The following is a 21,021-nucleotide window of genomic DNA, read 5'->3' on the forward strand; positions in this document are numbered from 1 at the left end:
AATTCATATGTTCCCACGGGTGTCTTTATGAGCTCTAAGCGTAGGACCAAGTTGAGCGAAGTTGTGTTATTAACTTGACCTAATCACAGAATGGCCCTCGCCCCCCCTAAAATGGCTGTTTCTCTCAATATCCCATATACTTATGTATTGCAACTATTCCTTTCTTAATAGCTATTTCTGAGCATCCAAAGGGCTTTTATGACTGGTTACAGCTTTCTGGGAAACTGCATGTAGTTCTGATAAACACCGATATAACAAAATCAGAATCTACAGCCCATAATGAGGCAATTATCTCACAAGATAAAGATAAATATGAGAAAATCCAATTAAATGATTTCATTCTAATACTGACCCGTTGTTTTTTTTTTCCCTGCACCTTTAACTCAGTAAATGTGTACGTGTCACCATATAATTTGTACCTCGAAGCATGGTACTGCCATTATGCACATACACACATTTGGAAGCTAATTTGTACTTCAGACACACCTTTAGGAGCTGTAATTCACTAAATACCATTTTTGCATTTTCTTCACCTCTGCCAGAGAAAGGCAGCAACAGCAGCATTTGCATATCCCCAAAGCGGTCAAGAAATTGGGACCTTATTACCCACAATCACACCAAACTGCAGAAGAATGATGTCATGTGCATCTACAGATCACACTATGGTGACTACACTCACTTGGGGTGAATATCGACACAGAACTTGTCCCCATGGTTACACGGTGATTAATTCATGGATTCTTTGTAGCACTTCAGCATTAGCAGCTGCTGGGCAGAAACCCAATGTAAACATGGTACCCTGCTTAACTGGGATATCCGACGGAATTATCTTTTATTTTGCCAACAGAAAGCCATTAATAGTGACATTTAAAATAAGCTAAGTTTTTGAAAGCAAACTAGAAGTCACCACAGTGGGAAGGCATTTATAAGGCACTGCTACACCACTGAAGAGATTTGAACACAATTATTAGATTTCTAGGAGAAGGTGCTTCCACGCTCAGTTCTAAGTCTTGAGGGTTTGCAAGAGTTGTGCTCACGTTTCCATTAATTTTGGATTTCCTTGCAACAAGTGGAGTACATTAAATACAAAGGCAGTGGGATTTTTAAGACAATAATGAGAAGAAATTGGCTAACCACAGAACTGAAAAGAAAGCCCTGGGCTAGAACAAGTGCATCAGTACTGACCCATGGCAGACTGAGTACCTAATGTGGGGTTTGGGTCAGAACGAGCTTTCAAATACTGAAGTTACTGGTGTGGCATTAGGAACTAGCTTTATAAATGCTCCCTTTACAATAGGCATGGAAATAACATAATACAAGGAGAAGGCTCGTGCTCTAGAGACACTGATTCTCTCTCAAACTTGTGCTTCATTTAAAAGTGTATGTAGTGAAAGTATTGGGGAAGAGGGGGCAAATAAAATATGGCAAGAAATAAAACAGCAGCTCGATCACCTCCAATAAATGCCCTCCCATTCTTTCACGAAGGTTTTGCCCTGCATCTACGCAAAAATCAGATGGATGGCTCCGGGGCTAAAAATACACAGCTGTGATTCTATTGAACAGTCTTTATTGGAGGAGAGGTCTTGCTGAATTTCAGCTCAGAGCTTGTTTTTCTTTTTTCTTTTTTTTTTTGTTTTTTAAAGGCAGTTTAGTAAAAAGGTTAAATTGTAGGAACAGTTACTGGAAGGTAAATGTGAGAGCCTTGCAGATGCAGAGAGTCTGCTTATGTAGAACAAGGAAAGAAAGAAAACACTCTGGAGATATTAAGGACATCTCCCACTTTCCATTCATTCTTTTCTTCCACAGAACCACCTCACTGCAGTCCTCTTTTTACTTCAACTTAAGGACTCTTATTGCCCACTAAGCACTTCCCAATAGCCCATACCCTTCTCTTCCATCGCATAACAAAAGGTTTTAAGCACCTACTCCATCTGCTCTCTCATCAGTTCACCTCCCTAATACTTTGCCCAGTTACAATAGGAGGTGGTATTAGAAGCGCAGAAATTCCTTTTGTCTGAGGACAAACCCCAATTTATCTGCAATTTCTATTCCTAATTGGACCTCCGTTCCTACGCCAGGTGATGCTCCCTGGCTCAACATACAAAAGAAGTCTCAAAATTTGTATGGGATGAGATTGATCCACTTTGGAAGAGAAGGTTAAAAAAATTTGCAAAGGCAATGTAAAAGAAAAATGTACTATTCTTGAGAAAGCATCTGTTATATAACCCCTCACTTATAAGATTATGCACTGCATAATGACTTCGGGAATATCTCGTGCAGATCAGTTTTACATGTGCATTAGTTTCTGCACTCTCAGTGATGCCAGACCTTGTCACTCAGCCCTTTTTCCCATAGACAATCCCTGTAATAGCAGATTTGTCTTAGATAGCTTTTATTCCTAGCCTACAGCGTAAGACAAAGAAGAAATAATTCTTAATCTACTTTGCCTAGCTAAGAAAAGGAAGTAATATAACTCAGGCACAACGAGCTTGCTGTAGAGCCCCAGCCACTTGCCTGCAGCCCACAGACCAGAAATTAAGAGACCACAGGGAAGATCTGTTTTCAGCCCGGTCATAAAAATTAGGACACCAGGAGGTAGGACAACACGTTGGCGTCACAGAGCACAACATTCTGTCTCTATTTAAAGACTCAGCAGAGGGAAAGACAAGAGCTCCCCAGGAGCCGTGGGCTCACCAGAACAGGGCAGCTCTGCCTGACCAAGTGACACAGCTCATAATCACCACCCTACCTTGAAAAAGTAGTTGAGCTTGCTTTTTTTTTTTTTTATTACATTTATTTATTTTTAAATTCTTGTTCTGGCCTTGTAAGGAACTGAAACGAACACAGTTTCGATGCAGGCAGGGTGACCCTCCTGGTGGCAGTGGCCAGTTCTCTTGCCTGAAAACAAGTTATAAATAGCAGTATTATTCATGCATCTATAGCAGATATTCAAACACGTTTCAAAGACAGAGCGACTGTAAACCAAGCCAAAGCAATACATACAAATCCATATTGCTCCCAGAATAACCTCTTTCATAGTGCTCAGCCAAGGAGCTTCTGCATCCTCCTGGTACAGAAGTGTCAAAGGCATCTTCCTCTTGATCCAATTGGATGAACCCGCTAAGAGAAGCCGTGCTGCTGGAGCAGAGCAGGTACAGGTTCAAACAGAGATTAAGTGACTTTCACAAGTGGGAAAGAACACTGGAATACAGGGTCTGAAAGGGAGGAAAGATTAAAAGAAAGGTGAAGAGGTGACCTTCTTTGATGGAAAATGAACAGGTTAAAAAAATTCAAAAAAAAAAAAAAGCACATCCAAAATCCAAAAGTTCAAACCTTCCCAGTGGTATTGAGACAAACCCCAAATAGGAACAGATTGTGAAGGTCTGTGGAATTAGTAGGCTTGCTTTTTGTTAAATAGCATTTAGCGGTACTCAAAATTGTACATGGTTGGGTTTTTTGGGGGCTGTTCCTCCTTTCAGGTTTTAGAAAAAGGGTGAGGATGTTTTCAGAAGCCTACCTACTAGTGTATGCTTTGGATACGTGAGACAGATCTATGAAAATCATTTCTCTAATTAAATAGAAAATCAACAGATGGCATTCTATAGGCAAGCCTCTATTTTCTTAATTTAATATGACTTGGATTGCAATCCTGTATGATTTCAAGAGTCTGATTTGAATATAACAGCTCTGAAAAAGCAGTGCGAGAAAAGACATTAGCAACCCACAGCAAGCATAACCCCCACCTAGTTAACTACCTTCTGTAACCCTTGGCTAGAAAGCAAGATTGTCTGGGTCTGACTTCTGAAATGCAGCCTTGGACAGAGGGAGTTTTGTTCTAAAAACGTAGGAGACAGGATTTCAGCAGAGTATCCTAGCTGAGAAGCAAGTACAGCTGCAGCGCTGGAATAATCCATTCCAGGCAAATTCTTGGAAAAAAAAAATATAAAAATAAAAAAGGTATTTCAGACACTACTTTGTGTGAAGTGGGAGTTTTTAAGATAGCACCACGTTACCTCCCATCCTTTCTTCTTGGTGGAAAACAAGTCAAACAACCTCAATATATTTTTAGTTGGTTATCATAAAGACATTCATGTTGCCATTCTGAAGAGCAGACTGCCATGTAATTTCACATTTTTCATCCTTGTGCACATAAGTCGCAGTTTACTGTAGGCTGGTTTTTTCTATGTGTAATGTCTGGATTAGCAATTAACATTTTAATTAAAGATGGATTAACCAATATTAGGAAAATTATGTCTGGAACTGTTCAATTTAAAATCCACCACATACGTGCAGATAAACATATCTTTGTTAAGTACAAGTAATTTTCTGGTCTGTGCTAGAATGATACGATTTAGGACTTTGAGAGACAGCATAGTAATTTGATATTATTATACACGGAGATAACCTACCGAACAAATATAATAAGTGAAAAATATTTTTTTTTCAAGAAGCTGCATGATTACCATTAAATTAAGTGTTAGATGTTCATTTAGTGAAGGTTCGGACTGCAGTTCAAGCAGCACTGCCTGTCGACCAGTTTAATTTAGTTACGTTTAAACCACGAGTAGTGGTGAAGGAGGGCACGCTGTTCTAAGTGTAAACTGTATTAACAACAGAGATTCTGTACTTCTTGTTCCACTTGCAGATTTTTTTTGCTGGGAGAATAAATCACAGCATGTTTTCTCTTCTTTTAGCAATCTTCATAGAGAGGAGCCGGAATCGGTACCACGTGCCTTCCTGTCTGCATCTGGTCTCATTTTTGAGAGTGTACATCCTGGGTGCTGGGTTTTGGGGGATTGTGCTTTTGGTTTTGATTGTTATTACTGGGGTGAGGAAGCATTGTGAAGTCGGGCTTTTTTGGGCGGAGGAGAGGGATGGACACACCTGTTAAACTTTCTCACCTTCTTCGCAAAGGGGACAAAACTAGGTGACATAATAGCAAAAGCAGCCAATGAACAGGAAATGATATATCATGATAGATATTCAAGCCTATTACCCATCATTAAAAATACACAGCAGTTGCATTTCTCCCCTTCAGTCACAGAATGGAACTGGGACACGCACCCTTACGGCAAACACCATTATCAGAACCTGCAGAGAACTGTAACAAATGTTCTCATCAGCATCTTTTGAACCAATTTGGATACAGCTCAATGATTTCGCATTTACAGAAAAATTTAGTATACTTGCAGACCTAGTAAGCAGCATAATAAACACAATGAAGCAGTGATTTATACAGCCAGCCTTTTCACTCTTCAGTACCAAGGTATTTCACTTACAATAAAATAAAAAGAAATCCAGATCTTTACAGCACACTGTTTCTAAAGCAGCAGCAAACCAAAATCTTTTAAGCCCATTAACTTCAGAAAGGCAAAGCTTCTGGGGGTTGAATAATCAGTTCCTCAGCATCTCCCTGGGTTTCATTTCACTGAGATTAGGAGTGACAAAAAGAGTTTGTTCCCAACAGCTAGAGAGATGGCCGGGCACCATGGTGGGTACAGCCACATGGCAGGAGAGATGCGGTAATTCACAAGTAAGCAGACAGGAACAGTGAACACAGATGGAATGGGAATAAACTTCTTCATCCTTCGCAGAAGTGGTGAACTCCAGGCCAATGTTTAAGGCAATATATATAGGTCATGTCAGATTTGAGTAGGACTCCCTTCTGTAAGATGAGCTCATACGTTTATTTAGAAATTCAAAAAGTTCACTTTCAAGGCTGAGTGAAGAGGAGGCAGAGAAGTGAGGAGTAACTCAAGTTTGCAAAAAAACCGGGAAACACTGAGGCAGCAGAAACACATTTAAGAGCTGCTCACTTGAGCTTTAACATGACATTTCCTTATTTCATAGATAAACAGCAGAGGAATATTCACAATAGCAACAGCTTCCTTTGCCGCCACGCCTCTTGAACATTCACAGCCTGAAATATTTTCGTGGGATTACATTGTGAAATAGCAGTTCAGACTTATTTTTAAGCTACAAGTAGCAGGATCACTTTGTGGACCACATCAGGGTTCAGGGCCTGGAACCCCCTTACCCAAATTTAACCTTAGAAAAGCGTGTATTAGAGAAGAGAGCCAGTAGAGAAGGATATGGATGGGGGGGGAAATTACTTCTAGAGAAGACATTTCTTTCTCTCCTGTCCAGGGAGATACATGACAAGGGCAGACAGCAATGGTAGAGCAAATATAACCACAGCTCCAGCCCAAGCATCCTCCATAGTCAACCCCTCTCCCAACCCTACAGAGGGGGGTCAAGAAGGAGCTGCTGCCACTCTCCTGCTGCCTCCCACAGTCACGTTGCCTCTTTAGCAACCTTCTTCAGACTTGCACTGAAAGCCTTCCTCGAAAACACAACTTTTTGATTTAACATCTTCAGGAAATTGAGACATCATCTTACGCTGCAGACCACAGGCAACTCCTGCTGAATGCAGATAGCTGTACCCATCTTGCATGGCTGCAGCATAGTGGGAACGCTTGTATGCCTACCAGTTACAGTGTAAACAAATCATTTCATCCATTGAGATGTTCTCTGATGTGAATTTAAGAAAGACAGGCCCAATGCTTTTTCACTGTAAACAGTGCAATGTATGTGCCTATTCTTTCTGGCAATCTGTTGACTTAGTCCTTAGAGCATCTTTTGAAATTACTGCAGTTAACACCTTGTTGTTCTTCTGCTTGTCAAACCATGTACTACTATTAGCATTTCAGAAATAAAAGATGAAATGAACAGCGTGGAGTGTCAAATCTTCAGCTGTGTTATCAGGAAAATAGAAATATTAAGTGCCGAGTTTGAATCCCACTAAGAGCAAAAGTTCCAACAACCCACCACAGAAGTTGCTGTAATATTTGAGGGGAGAGGGGGTGTTTTGAGGCAGCACACGTGCTGCCTGGAGCCGAGCTGTCATAGCAACAACCTCATTAAATCGCCCCTCTTGAGAGTGCTAACCTGTATCCTGACTGTTGGAAAGATGTCATTTATAATGGGACTTAATTCAGTTAAGAGTACAGTAGACTTACGGAAAAGTGAAATTGCTAATTTAAAGAATTCACAGAGGAACATGAATACCATACCAAACGGCTGCAATAAAAAGAAAACTTGGCTTTTGCCCTCATCATCCTCCATTCCCCAAAACCACCACCAGCATCTCAGCCTCTTAGGTGTCCAGTTTGCACCTTCTCTATGACATGCTTATCTCTCTGACTGGGGATCTGAAGGTGCCTGTTTCTTCCTTTATTGCCCCTACAAGCCAAGTATGACCAACTCATTCACTCATCCGTTCTAACACCAAGCTCTGCCCCAGCAACTAACAACCCACAGCCAGAGGCTGTAGCTGTTCACCTCCCAGATTTTTCCATTCTTAAGGCTCTTCCTTCCAAGAAAACAAACAAAAAAGTGGGTATTCCTAAAAAAAGGGGGTATTCAAATGAATATTTTTATCATTAGGCAGAGATGCCACCAACTTCCAGAGCCGCTTCAATACCACACTTGTCACTCCCATAATGGAGTGGCAATAGAGCAACGGAAGCATATTAACGCATATTTGGATTTCATTTTTAAAGATGTATGATTTAATAACTTTAATTGACAGCAATAACGCCTGAGTACAATGCATTTTGGAAGTGCCTTTCAGTTTTTAAAGCAGTGGAGATAATTGTAAATGAAAAATGAAAGAAAACTGCACTGCTCAGAAAATGAGTCATTAACCTTTCAACTCGAGAGCTACCACTGGAATCTGGACCAGCAGGACTGCAGGAACAGCAAGAGCCATTAGGGAGGCAATTCAGTACTTCAGTCTGATTTCTTTCAGTTGTCTTAAACTCTTCCAAACTTGGCTTCCATCTCCCCAAAACACAATCACTTGGCAGGTCACTAACACATCAGAGATGTTTGCTCGATCTTTAAGAGCTAAGCCATACACATTATGCCCACAAATGTGTCTTCACCTTTTTAAGGTGAAAAATAAAAACATAAGCTACCCATTGGACACCAACACTTTCAGCTAACGGACAAATCCAGAATTTCCTTTACAGTAGTGCTCTTGTAGAAATTCAGTTCTCCAGCTCCTGTATTTTTGATCAAAGCTTGCAGTGTCACTTAAAACAACAATAGAGGAAAAAGTTATAAAAATCTGTGCATTATCAGCTGCATAAAGTAGATTTACATCTGTCTTCCAGTAAGTCTTAATCCAGTAGTAAGGTAACTAGTTAAATCCCATGAGAGAGACTTCAACTGCAGAACATCAACTGGAAATCAAATTAGCAGGATACATCTCATTTTAATATGTAAAATGAGCTAATAGTATCCATATTATTTTCCTATAATCTAAAAACTTTCCACCAAATGTGCAAATGGTTAAAGGAAAAACTCAGTTTCAAAAACAAGTGGATCATAAGTTTGAAAAGCAATGCTCCTGTTTGTACCACTCTTAATTGTCCCACACAACACACTTTAAGAGATATTCCATCTAGGCTTATGAAAAAATGTTAATTCTTTCCTAACAAATTATTTTCATTAAACATGCAATTACTGCATTCTGTTTTGAAACCAAAATATTCTCTGCAGCTCAAGGTGTGACTTCATTCGGTACGTGTGGAGCTGTGCAAGGCTTTCTGTATTTTAGTGTGTTTATTCTCTGGCTGTTGGCAGAGTTGTCCAAGAGCGTACTTGAAGCCAGTTGCAACGTACAGATTTTTCAATAAAAAGGGGAGAAATATTGGCCAGGCAGTTAATTAAATGGCACCAGGACATTTTTTTCCCCTCCTTTCACAAACTCCAGTTCGTATTCTGACTCTGTACTAGGTACACAACGACACCAAATATTATAAATCTTCATTTATTGTCAGTAGATTTCTAACCAGGTTCTTTTAAACAGCATGATGAACACATTTTAGCAGAACACATCAACCACACTGATTTAATAAGAGCGAGATTGATGGAGCCTTTCCTTTTGTTGCTCCATATCGGGTAGGGTCCAACTGCAAGCACTTAAAGAAAGAAACCCCTCAGTTTTTCCCTCTTCAGTGAAATTTCGCCCTTTTCTGGGATACAAATTCCCCTCTCCAAATCTCTGCTACTGGGTGAGCTCAAGAATTAGCATCACTCAACCAGTGCAACTTCAGCCCCTAGGGCTATACTGCTACAACCAAAAACTACTCAAGTTCTCCCTCATTATTTGGTTCAAACAAAGCACAGTGAGTTGCCACCTCCAGCACAGAAGGCATACTGGCTCTTGGGTTATCTGGAAAGCAAAGGGTCACTAAGGGCAAAAAGGGGAAGAAAAAGGAAAGGTTCTTCTCCCTCTCCAACCTTTATTCTGGTATTGCTGCCCTGAAAAATACTATTTTTTACCCCTTAATGAGTTGCATACATGAGCAACTCTTCCACAGCCACCCCACTCCAGGTCTGCCATCAGCACGCAGCAAAATCCAAATTCAAACCTCCTCTGCAGCACCCTAGCTCATCCCAGCTCTTCAGAGATTTTGCTTTAAATAAAAACCTATTTCACTTAAGAGATGTTGGGAGTTTCTGGAAAACCTTACCCCAGCCACTTCTGCACAGAAACCTGCAAAGATGAGGGAGAAGGTGTAATTCTGAGTTATACGAGCCCCACCAGGCTAGCAGAAAGCACAGACTTTAAGTGGTGTTCCTTCCCAAGTATGGGGACGCATATTATTACTAGCTAATGAAATTCATATGCATACCTCCTACTTACTGCTTTTGAAGGATATCCTTCTGGATGTTTGGTGGCCCAGCAGACTGCTATCTCTGAAGATATTAGTCTTATTTTTAGCATAGAAACCAACGTTCATGTCATCATGAGGATTAAAATGATTATTAACAAACAATGAGATTTGGACTATATTATTGGACAGTTTCAACCCACAGCTAGAAAATTCTCTGGCACTTTCCTAGAGTATGTTGTTTTTTTTTTTAATTCTGTTTTAAACTCTAACAGATTTCCCAGAAAAAAAAAAATGATAGTTTATCCATGCACTTAAACTCACCCATTTTGAAATCTCAGTTTATACTGATAATTGTATTCTGCTGCTCTATAAAAAAACCTGAAGATTAGACTAATCTACAAAATACAGTTTTAGAAATGTGCTTACTTTATATAAATCTGGTTGCTTTAAAGGGCAACCACTTCCACAGCACAAAGTTCACGTAAATCTCCCTGCAAGTCCCAAATGCAAACACTATCTACAAAGTCCACATTCTTTGTATTTCACAAAAGCTTCGCAGAATACATTTAACATGAGAGAAAAGCTAGATTTCATTCTTCACTTCATCTTCTTGACAGAAAGGTGTCAATAGAAAGATGCTGACAAGAAAGCAAACTGGAACCTGTGTAACTTTATTACTGAAGTATGGGGAGATTACTTTGTGTTATTAAAACATCACTGCAACACTGCTGACATTTGTGCCTTGCAGTGGCAGCAGTTTCTATTGAGATGAGCTGTTTTAAACCTTAGTTATTTATCAGTCACAAAAAAATGTTATTCTTTAAGTCTACAATGAGACAGTTGAATGTAAAAATATATCCATATGTACCTGAAGTCCCAGAGGGCACTACCATTCATTTCTAAAGAAAATTAGATATGGCTCGTCCATGAGTTCTTCACTAATACACTCATTTCCAGCAACAACTTCTTTAAGGAATCCTGCAATTTCATGAACAAAATAAGGAAGCTTGACTTCCCTGTGGCTTATACAAGACAATACTCACATGCCAAACATTGCTGCTTATCTCCACTCAGAGGAATGCAAATTTTTTGGTTCAGAAACACAGTGAAAACTTGGTAAAAGTTGTAGAGCTTCTTTTCTTTTTTGTACTGGCCATGGCCTTTCTTGCTCTCTGCCAAATAAAATAATCCAGTAATTTAACAAGTAGCCCTCCTAGCCTGTTTCCATTACCCACTTCTAGTTTATTTGTTTCCCTCAGGCTGCAATTCCAAATGAAAGCAACATTCAACAGGCACTTGTATCCACAAAAGCTGTTACTATCTAATAAGCTCTGCAGCACCTGGACTCCTGAAGTCATAAGAGATTTTCCCAGGCATGAGGTTTTGGAAATTTGATAAGTGAGATATTCTGCTCAAGGTGCCAGTGTGCAATCCGAGGTGAACAAGTGAAGTTAACCACTCCATTTGCTCACAGTACAAATGCAAAGCTCCTGGCCAGTGGATGCTTACCAGGTGTCACGATAAACAGAGCTGTTCAAAGATTTCCACTTAGGTGCAGCAGCTTTTCTGCCAAGCACGAAACAGAATAGAAAATTGGAATTAAATGCAGTTTTAGAAGTACTTAGAATTAGTTTTCCCTTGTTAGTTTTATGGACACGCTCAACACGCAGGTATTCTCCCCAAATCTAACACAGCCCCAATAGCTGGCTTCAAGAAACAGCTCTCCACAGTGCCACTTCACCCCTAGGGCCACCAAGGACATGCCATGCAATCTTTGGCAAGAAACTGCCCGCTATGAGGCTAAACAGATCATTGACCTGTTGCACTCTGACATTTTTCATTAAAATACGTAAAAGTTTGAGAGGTATTCTACTAATTTTGCATACTTATATAGATGTGAAAAGCATGATGTAAGCTTTATAAAAAAAAAGGCCTTTTTAAAGCACTCAAATCCAGCTACTAACTTACAAATGCGATACAGAATTCAAGTCGAGCTGTACCTACCACTCCTTGAGCACTTATTCCACGTAAATGCTTTTAGTTGCGCTCTTAACACTCCACGGCCACACATTAAGCACTCCTGCAGTCACTGGCCACCTCCTGAGCCCAGCCAACACCACAAGAGCAGCAGTCACTGCACGTTTAGCTGCATTACCTTGTCTTTGCAAGGCACATTTGTCACAGCGTGATACCGTTGTGAAAAGACAGGCCACCAATTAACGCAAATCAGCGCGGTTTCATTGAAGAGCATTTAACGATCCACACTGACAAAATCATAGCGTGGTTCAGAGTGTTTTACTCACTGCTGAATACTACTAATTGGTGAGTGGAATTCAGCTTTATGCAGTAAAAGAAAATTTATCACGGAAATGTATGAATTGTATTAAGAGTATTCCACAGCAAAAGTTGCACTGCATTAGAAATACAAGAGTTCCCTTTGCTTGAATGTGTTTTAAATATGCAGCCTCACAGTTTGTATCTGAGTGGTATTACAGAATTCCCTCATTGTGTTGACAGCCATCTGCTCCCAACCCTCCTCTCATCGTCCAAAGATCAGGCAAACTTGGGTATGACAGACCAGATTTCTATGCAGAAAACAAGCTACTCATAGGACAAAGTAAGCAACAAAGGCTGGAGATCTGAGCACACCTACCTAGAATTTTGGGGAAATGAAGTTACAGAAGCCTACATCTGATGCCCTCTTGTAGTATTATGGTATACACAGTTCGCAGGTCTCTGGAAATATTGAAGTGGCAGATTAGCTGACACCAATTCTCCAGAGGAGTATAATCTACAGAGTAAATGGGTAATATTGTGTACTGTCAGTTCCGTTTAAGTCAGAGTCCCTTGAAACCCAGGAATAGAAATGCAATATAACAAGCCAAGAGAAGGACCTCACTCCGATGGCTCCGTATGCACACACTGATCCAGATACAAGCTCCAATGTAAAGCACTGCAATTGGGGCCACTGGGATCAGGGTGCAAGATTATGTCTGCTTGGCCCTCTGATGCTCTGGTTTGGCTGTACTTTGCAGCAGTATCTCTCCCTGTCTAACATCCCATATATCCATGTATATACATGCAATGCATTCTCACAGATGTGGCTTATAGCAGCCCTATATGGTTAACTGCTGCAGGCAGGCAAGCCTCAGACTGAAAGGTACACACTTGCTCTGGTGTAGCCTTACTTTGTTGTCCACAGAAGCATAATAAAAGCAAGCCAACCTGACCAGCTGCAGGCACAGAATACTGCCTTAGCTTTTTCCATACCTATGCAGTCTCAACTTGTTTCATCCTCACTGTACATGAGGTAACAATATAGCCTAAAATATTTTCCTAAGAATATCATAACATGACATTACCAGAAAGAAAACATTTGTTGTTCTCTCCATAATCTAAATATAAGAACCCCTTGGCTCAATGGACCCAAAAAGGAATGAATTCAGTTTTGCAGCCTCCTTTCCTTGCTTCCAGTCCTGGGCCTCCACTTTGCTTGCAGATAACCCTCAAAAAACTAACTCAATGCAATTACTCAAAATAAATGATTTTACACTATTTCTAGTGAGGTCAGATTTTGCGTTTTCCAGCACTCAACTGAATAGATAGCAGTGGTTTACCAAGTATTAGAATAGAAAATCTCCTGGAATATCTCAAGTTGGCAGGAACCAATAAGGATTCAAGTCCAAACCCTGGCTCTGCTCAGGTCCACCAAAATCCTATGGTGGAGAGCAGCATCTCAATATTTTTACATGCCATTTGTATGTAAGATGATAACCCCACAAAGATTCTTTGAAGAGCAAGGGTGCTGAGAAATGGCAGACAACGTGTGAACTTCAAGGAGTCTAACTTGTGAAACTGCAGTAGTTTCTGAATTGTAATTGCTCGTTTTTCAGCTACACTGATTATCTCATCACCTCTACTTATCAGCAGAAATTGGGAATCTGAATGGTACATCACCATCAGTGCTGGAGAACACACTCTTCCATGAGTTTTGGACCATTGTCAGAGTTTTGTTTACTAGAAGACTACCTTCATGATTTCAGAATAGAGTACTCACTCCTGACCCAGGTGTCATCTCATTATTTTTACTTATCCTGCTCATGCAGTAGGAAGCAAAATGAACCACAATTCTAATGCTATGTTAAACATCCCCATCACTGTACTTATCACACTAATTCAGCAGATTTTGTGTTCTAAGTTCCTTTTAATGAGTCTTAGGTACTTTAAATGAGTGAAAACTAGCAGTAACTAGACATCTTGAATGATAAGTACAGTGCTTCATCTAGAAAATGAGCCAGCCTTGTCTGCATTACACAACTCAGTTCAACCATAACCTAATGGCTTCCAAGTACCAGACCATACATATCAGCATACAGATCTGTCTGGAGTTTTGTCTGTTTCTCCGACCTCAGGAGAAGGTGATCTCTCCAAAACAAGTGTTTTTTTTTCCTAAATGAGAAATTGTCAGCATAATATTTAATAAAAGTGAATAATTAATGAAATAACTCATTCTCACTGTTTGTAATAGTCCTCTAGAAAAGAAAGCATGATTTTATCCAAATATTTTAAAAATATATTGAGCCCACTTTATATTTCCCAAAGCTAAGAAACCCAGGCAAAAGTGAATCTAACTTTGGAATAGAAATACTGGAAGAAATAACTATTTTTTGCTCAAAGTCTCTAATATAAAACAATAAAAACTTAATTGACTTCCAATTAAGATTTTCCAATGGTATTTTATTTAAAATGATCCAAAGTTTCCCATATTCCTAAATCCCGACCCTCTTACCACTAAGGAGAGAACACAGAATACACTGATTTCAGTTGTGTTAACTCAGGTCTATGGTCCATTTGATAGCATAGTAAAACAAATTTAAATAGTCGTTCTTCTCTGGAGAAGTTTCACTGAAAGGGAGGCATGCTGTTCAACATAAGCACACCGTTTTACACAAATACCAATATACTTCAGATAAATCAGTGTGTTTGCATATGCAAAAGAATAGCAATGAACTTACCTTGCTCTCTCTTCTTTCATCTTCATAGCGCTTGCAAGCAAGAAGATGCAGGTGTTTTGGGGAAGCCTATCTATCAGCCAGAAAATTACTGGGATTTTTTGGTGATCTCCTTGCATTAGTAACTTTTTAATATGCATTTTTATGTCTGCACACCACCACAGCGTCTCTCTAATGAGGTATGCTGGAAGGATATATCAAATAGTGTTATTCAGGTACATCTCCCAGTGCCTGAAAGTTATTCCAGCAATCACATTTGACGAAAATGCTTGCCTGCATGCGACAAAAGCAACAGGTGCAAACCCAAGTGTTCTCCACCCATAGGAGCAGAATAAGCAACTGCCTAAACTATCTGACAATATCAAACTCGCATTTTAAAAACTGTTGACAAAAATTACTTTTGCTAGCTTGCAGATAGGCAAATTGAAATCACAAAGCATTGTATGAAAACTGACTGGGTATTTCTTTTTTTTTGGTTTTGCTGGAGCGTGTGCTCGTGCAAGCAGAAGAATTCATCCTTGACAAAACAGCCCACAGGAGAAACGCTGCATTTGCAAAGCATTGCATCAGCATTTGTCTTGCACATGGTCTATTCCCCCTCCACTATATCATCCTATGACTATTTGAGAAAACAAAACTGCATATTTTCACTCTCCAAGATTCTTTTGTTCCTTCAGAGGAAAAAAATAGTGAAGCTTCTGAACTACTACTAAATAAAACTCCGTGTTGGTGGAAACCTTGAGGAACTATACATGTTTTTCTTATTCTTAGAGTTCAAGATTTGCCTCTAAAGCACTTACCCAATCACACTTGAAGCACAAGTCATTCAGTAGAGTCACGCACAGAAGCTACTGTAGAAAGTCCAACTGACAATAAGGCAATACATAATTCTAAATGCATCTAAATGCAAAGAAAAACAAAGTACATTACTTCTGAAGTGAAGCTGTGTTCCAACAGCTTGGCTCCACTGGAAGGCCATGTTATTCAGCAGAAAGCTACATACGAGATGTTTAGGAACACTGGCTGACACTGAGAGCACATTTCAGAATGCAATTAACCATATCTAGAACTCTTAATACTGTAATCTCTACTTTTCCATCTCAGAGAACACAACTGTACTTCTAACTGAATAGAAATAAAAGCCTTAGAATATCTCACTTCAAGACTGGCATTACGTCATCTTTTAGAAGCTTTATTACTTAGTAGTACTCTATATACTGCAATGTTTGGGTATTAACACACAACCACAATTTATTACAAACTGGTGGAGAAAAATATGGTTGCTAAAGGGACATACAGTCATCTTTTAAAGTGTCAGATTCTATCTTCACATTGGAAGGCTTCACGAAAAATACGAAGAGCCCCGGTCAAGTTCCATGTCAACATTATAGGTGGGAAGCACCAGCACGCAGGGTAACAAAATAAAACCAGATAAATAACAAAAAGATTTTGCCTTATTGCATTAGCAAATTCAAAGCACCTTGGGAATTTTTAGTATTGTGGTCACTGACCAAAGAGCTCGACAAAATACAGCTTTGCTTACACATACTTTAATCTTTTCAGTAAATTGAATTTAAGACCAAAAACAACTTGCGTAACTACAACACACTAGTGGGTTGGACAGAAGGTACACAGTCATTGAGTAATTATATTAAAAAAATCCAATTAATTCCTAATTGTACTCACAAATTTAGGACCTAGTGCTGCAGTGCCTACACTTAGCCCAAACTCACACTAAGCAGACTCAATAGTCATCATGACTTGCATAAAAATAATCAAGTTCTGATATTTTTATCCCCACTGTATATGATTAAAAATTTTTTAGTAAGTGCCATTAAAATGACTGCCCTAAGCATTTTTCAATATTACATTTGAAAAATCATGACTAGTAAAGACAGATTAATAAACTAAAACTATGAAATGACATGATTCATAGTATGCTGAAGTAACACAACCAATGTCCTACTACCTAGCTTACCAGCATCTCTACAGATAGCCATTACTCTGAATTCTTAAGATTAAATTACTTACGACCTTTACAATCAATAGAATAAGGAGAACCATGTTAGTCAACTCCAAACAACAGATAAATGGACATAACAGAGCTCTACAAAAACAAGAACCTGAGAGCTGCTGTCTCATATCATTGAAGTTCACATGATTTTGCCACATGCTTTAAGTAAGATGGGGTCCATGTGGATATAAAGGTACATATATATATCAAGCTTACACATAACACTTCAAAAAAAAGCTATTGTATGAAGACAACTTTTCTTCAAGTCTTTGGAGATTAGCTACTTCAACCTGCAGGAATACCTGCCAAAACTCCACGATAAATTAGCAAAAGCCTTGTTACAGGACAAGTTTACATACAGCCTTGTCATAGAAAACATCTAGTTTTGAACTGTAAAATGTTACCCTTTTAAATTGTCTGTGCATTTGTAACACTTTTCCTTTTATTAAAAAAGAGCTCCAAAAGTATTGAGCTAAACTAAAAATAACCTGGAGAAGGGAGCGTGTACACCACTTCAGAGATAACCACACGGCTTGCTCAGTCTCCAGAAGCATCAGGATTTTGTTCATGCAATCACATACCCAATCGAGGACAAACATACATCACCAATTGTCCTATAAAACTGAAATTGCACTTGTGGAAATCTCTCACGACTTCTTTCTTTAATTACTTCTTATTGCACATCCTTCTAACTACTGTCCTAAATTCCTTGATATATTTCCACCCTTCCCTGTAATTTTGCCTCTCCCATGATAGATAAGTCCTTAATAGCATAGCATGCTTCCTGCAGCATTGTTCTTTGGAATAAATAAATAGGAATGTCACTGCAACCTTGGAAGTATTTCTTTTTCATGTACAATACCAGTACTTATTACCTATGTTCAAGGCACACAAGTGGCATTAGGTATGAGAACAAACACCTCTGTAATACAGCACAGAAATGTGCTGAGAATACTTCCCAAGAGATTGCTAAGCCAGACCTCAGTCTGGTCAAGTGCAGCAGCATTTGATACACTCGGTTTCAAGCATTTTGCTACTAATAAGGAGGTTGCTGCAAAACCTCCCAGCATATCCAGCTGCTTGCTGAGACTCCTTGATGGAGAAGGAAGGCCACCAGCAATCATCACCAGGAGAAGACAGATTGATTTCACCTGGTTTCATTCTGCTACCAGGTGAGTAATCCAAATTAACATCAGCTGAACCTTGAGCCCAAGAACTCCATTTCTAAGTAATTTATCTCCAGCCTTTACTTAAGCATGGTCAAAGGACACTGTGAAAACAGTAAATCCTCTGCTAAGTGGAACAAAGGTAGACATTTTGAAGACTTCATGAATCCAGAGAGAAGCCACTTCAATAAAGATTTGTCTTTCCTTCTTTAAAAGCTTAAAATTACCCAAAAATATTAATTGAATGTGTGATACACCATCACTCAGCAAGCATTGAGTTCCTAGATAACATTTCTCCACTCGGTAGGGACTACTATCTGCAAGACTTTGGGGACAAGCCCTGCAGTGCTCCCAAGCCTATTGCTCACAAGATGGAGATGGGGGACTTGTGAAGCTCCACTGAGGTTTCTCACTCTCCTTAGTGCAACCATTACAGCTTCTTTGCCAGGGAACTGTGCATTTCCTCAGGAGGAGCTTGACTGGAGCACCAAAAAGCTAGTCATACTTCATGACTGAAGTGGCACAACCTCAGTTGTTAGCCTCATCACCTTCCCTGCTTTATCCCCCTCCTCAAATTATTTTACTTGCATTTTCCTTCATCTCATTCCCACCTCTTTCTCCACATTGTTTTTTTTCTCCCTTTCATATATACATTAAAATAAAGCATTTGTAACCTGGCTTAGGATAGAACTGAGCCAATAAAATCCTCCCAGTCAATTGCAAGCATAGAGAAGAGGTTCCATTACTTCAAACTTCAGTGAGTTTCTTTCTATTTCTTCCTGGTTTTTTTCCTAATATCATCCACCAGTCTAATAGGTGTTACCTCTCCCTACAACACTCACTAATATTTAGTATTACCATGGCTACCACAACAGTGCTATTAACACAAACCATGACATTTTCCCAATTCTCTATTACCAGTGGTGAACCGCAGCGCATTCCAAATTTCAGTGCCTTTCACATACATTAAACCTAGCATGCTTCAGTGCCTCAGAATTTCCTCCTGTGATGGAGGATCAGCTTGGTATGGTCAATAATTTTAGCAGTATATCATGAAGTTTATCTGATGTGCAAATGTAATTTGCTCTCTGGATGCCTCAGCCTTTTTATGTTGAGACCATTTGACTTTTTTTAACAAAATGCCTTTTAAGTCTTGATTTGTACTCCACTCGGTTTTGATAAGACATGACATTATGATATGATGAGTTAGTTGATTCTAAGTAAATTTGATTTATCCCACTTTTTGGGCTGGTATGCTTTACAAGGATGCTGTCTTTTAAGATAGGATTGATCTTAATGTAAGCTGACAGCACTTTTTTTTTTGTCAAACACTAAGAGCGAGGTAATGAAAACAAGATACAGGGAAAATGAAGTAAAATTTACACAACAAAAATTAATATTCAGAAATATTTGCTTATCTCCATCAAAGGAGACAGAATGACAAATCAGTTTCCAGAACAATTCTGCAAGATGTTTGCAAGTTTGATTCTTATTCATGAGATCAGACACAGGCTACAGCTGCTGAAGCATAATCTGACCATTCTGCAAATACCACAGAAAGTTCTTGAAACATGTTCCCTCAAACAACACTGCCACAACCGCGAATCTTCCCAGATAGAAGTAAGGCACAGGTACCTTTCGTAAAGCTGAAAGGTTTTCTAAGAACCTCTCCCATCTGGCTGAGCACACTGCTCAGGTGCTGTTACACCCTCGCTCCTTTGCACCGTTCTCATAGTTACGGTGTAGCGTTACGAACACGTAAGTTTGGGATGCTGCAGCAACACTTCCCTCTCTGATAGCTGGTTGTTTCTCATTTCTGCTGCCCGAATCACCTGAGCAGCTTTGATAGCTGGGTGGGAAAGGACCGGAGGGGTTCAGGAGCTGAACTGAGGCACGAATGCGTACCCCAAAGCGAGCAGCCAGAGCCCCCCGCACTCCCCCCCACCGAGTTGCAAGCAGTTCGTAAACACTTTGGTAGGTGGTGTGGCTGCGACGGAGAGGAGCCGGATGCCTAATGGTGAGACCTGACCGTTGTGCAGAGCTGTACGCCTGCTAAAACGAACCTAAGTTCGACAGGCTGGGTACGACAGCTCTCAGCGCAGCCACGTTCAATTTGGAAGGGAAAGGGCTGCCAGCAGCCCCTCAGCGTGTTTTCTGGTTAGCGCCGTTTTGCACGGAGAGAAGAAACCCGAGGCAGCTCGGCACACCTGAGACAGGAGGGGATCTGCTACTTGACAAAAAACGTTCCATTCCACGCCAGCATCTCCCGGGAAAATGAACGCTCCGAGACCGCTACAAAACGCTACCCCCGGCGGAGGCTTTGATCGGAGACTCGTTAAAGGAAAGGAAGAGTTGCAACTTCTGGCGCTGCCCGCGGCCCCGCGCTCCCTCCCGCAGCGCTGCCCGCAGCCCGAACGTTCGGATGCGAGGCGGGCGGCAACGGGGCAGCGTTACCGGCGGGAACTTCGGCCGCACTTCGGGACCGGTACCTCCGCATTAGCGCTTCCTCACGGGAGCACCGAGCCCCGGGGGCGAGCAGCTCTCCCCTTCCTACGTCTCGCTGGCTCTCCACAGCGAAACTCCCCCAAGTTCCCCCCGCAGCCACTCAGCTCTCCACCTCCAAACTTCCCCGTGCGCGGGGAAGACACCAACAACCAGAGGAAAGTTGAACGCGCTCCGCTCACCCTTACCTCCGCGGGCTCCCGCTGCCAGCACCTCCGCGACGGGCGGTAATCCCCAGAGCGCTGCCAGAAGGGCCAGGATGAGAGCGGACATCGCGGCGGAGCTCTGCCCGCTGTCGGGCTGCGGGAGAGGAGCGGAGCGGCAGCGCCGCCGTGCCGGGAGACTCTGCGGGAGCCGCCGCCGCGCCGGCACTTTTCAACGCGGAGCGCGCCGGGGCTCGGCTCACGCAGCGAGCGGGCAGCGCGGGGCGCCGCCGGTCGGCACAGCCGCGCTCCGCCTCCGCCTCCCGCCCTCGGCCCGCCTCGCGCCCCGCCCCGTTCCCGCGGAGAGCCCGGTGTGGAGCGGGCGGGGAGGAGGCTTTGCCCTGCTCCGTGCTTCGGTTCTGGAGGATTTGGAACGCTTTTTTTTTTTTTTTTTTTTGACTTGCGGACAGGCTTCGTCAGAGGTGACTCGGCAAAAGA

At 41.0% G+C, this 21,021-nt stretch overlaps 1 protein-coding gene across 4 annotated transcripts in view; it reads right to left on the reverse strand.

The window, feature by feature from the left end:
- The window catches only part of LRP1B (LDL receptor related protein 1B), a 603,435-nt gene extending 582,636 nt beyond the window's left edge, over positions 1-20,799 (reverse strand). For all 4 annotated transcript variants that reach the window (XM_021398823.1, XM_021398822.1, XM_021398824.1 and 1 more), the window contains exon 1: positions 20,569-20,799. In XM_021398823.1, coding sequence (XP_021254498.1) covers positions 20,569-20,653 — 85 coding nt within the window. In that variant the 5' untranslated portion in view covers positions 20,654-20,799. The remainder of the gene's footprint in view (positions 1-20,568) is intronic.

This window comes from Numida meleagris, chromosome 5 (genome assembly GCF_002078875.1).
Source record: "Numida meleagris isolate 19003 breed g44 Domestic line chromosome 5, NumMel1.0, whole genome shotgun sequence".
Classification (NCBI taxonomy): Eukaryota; Metazoa; Chordata; class Aves; order Galliformes; family Numididae; genus Numida; species Numida meleagris.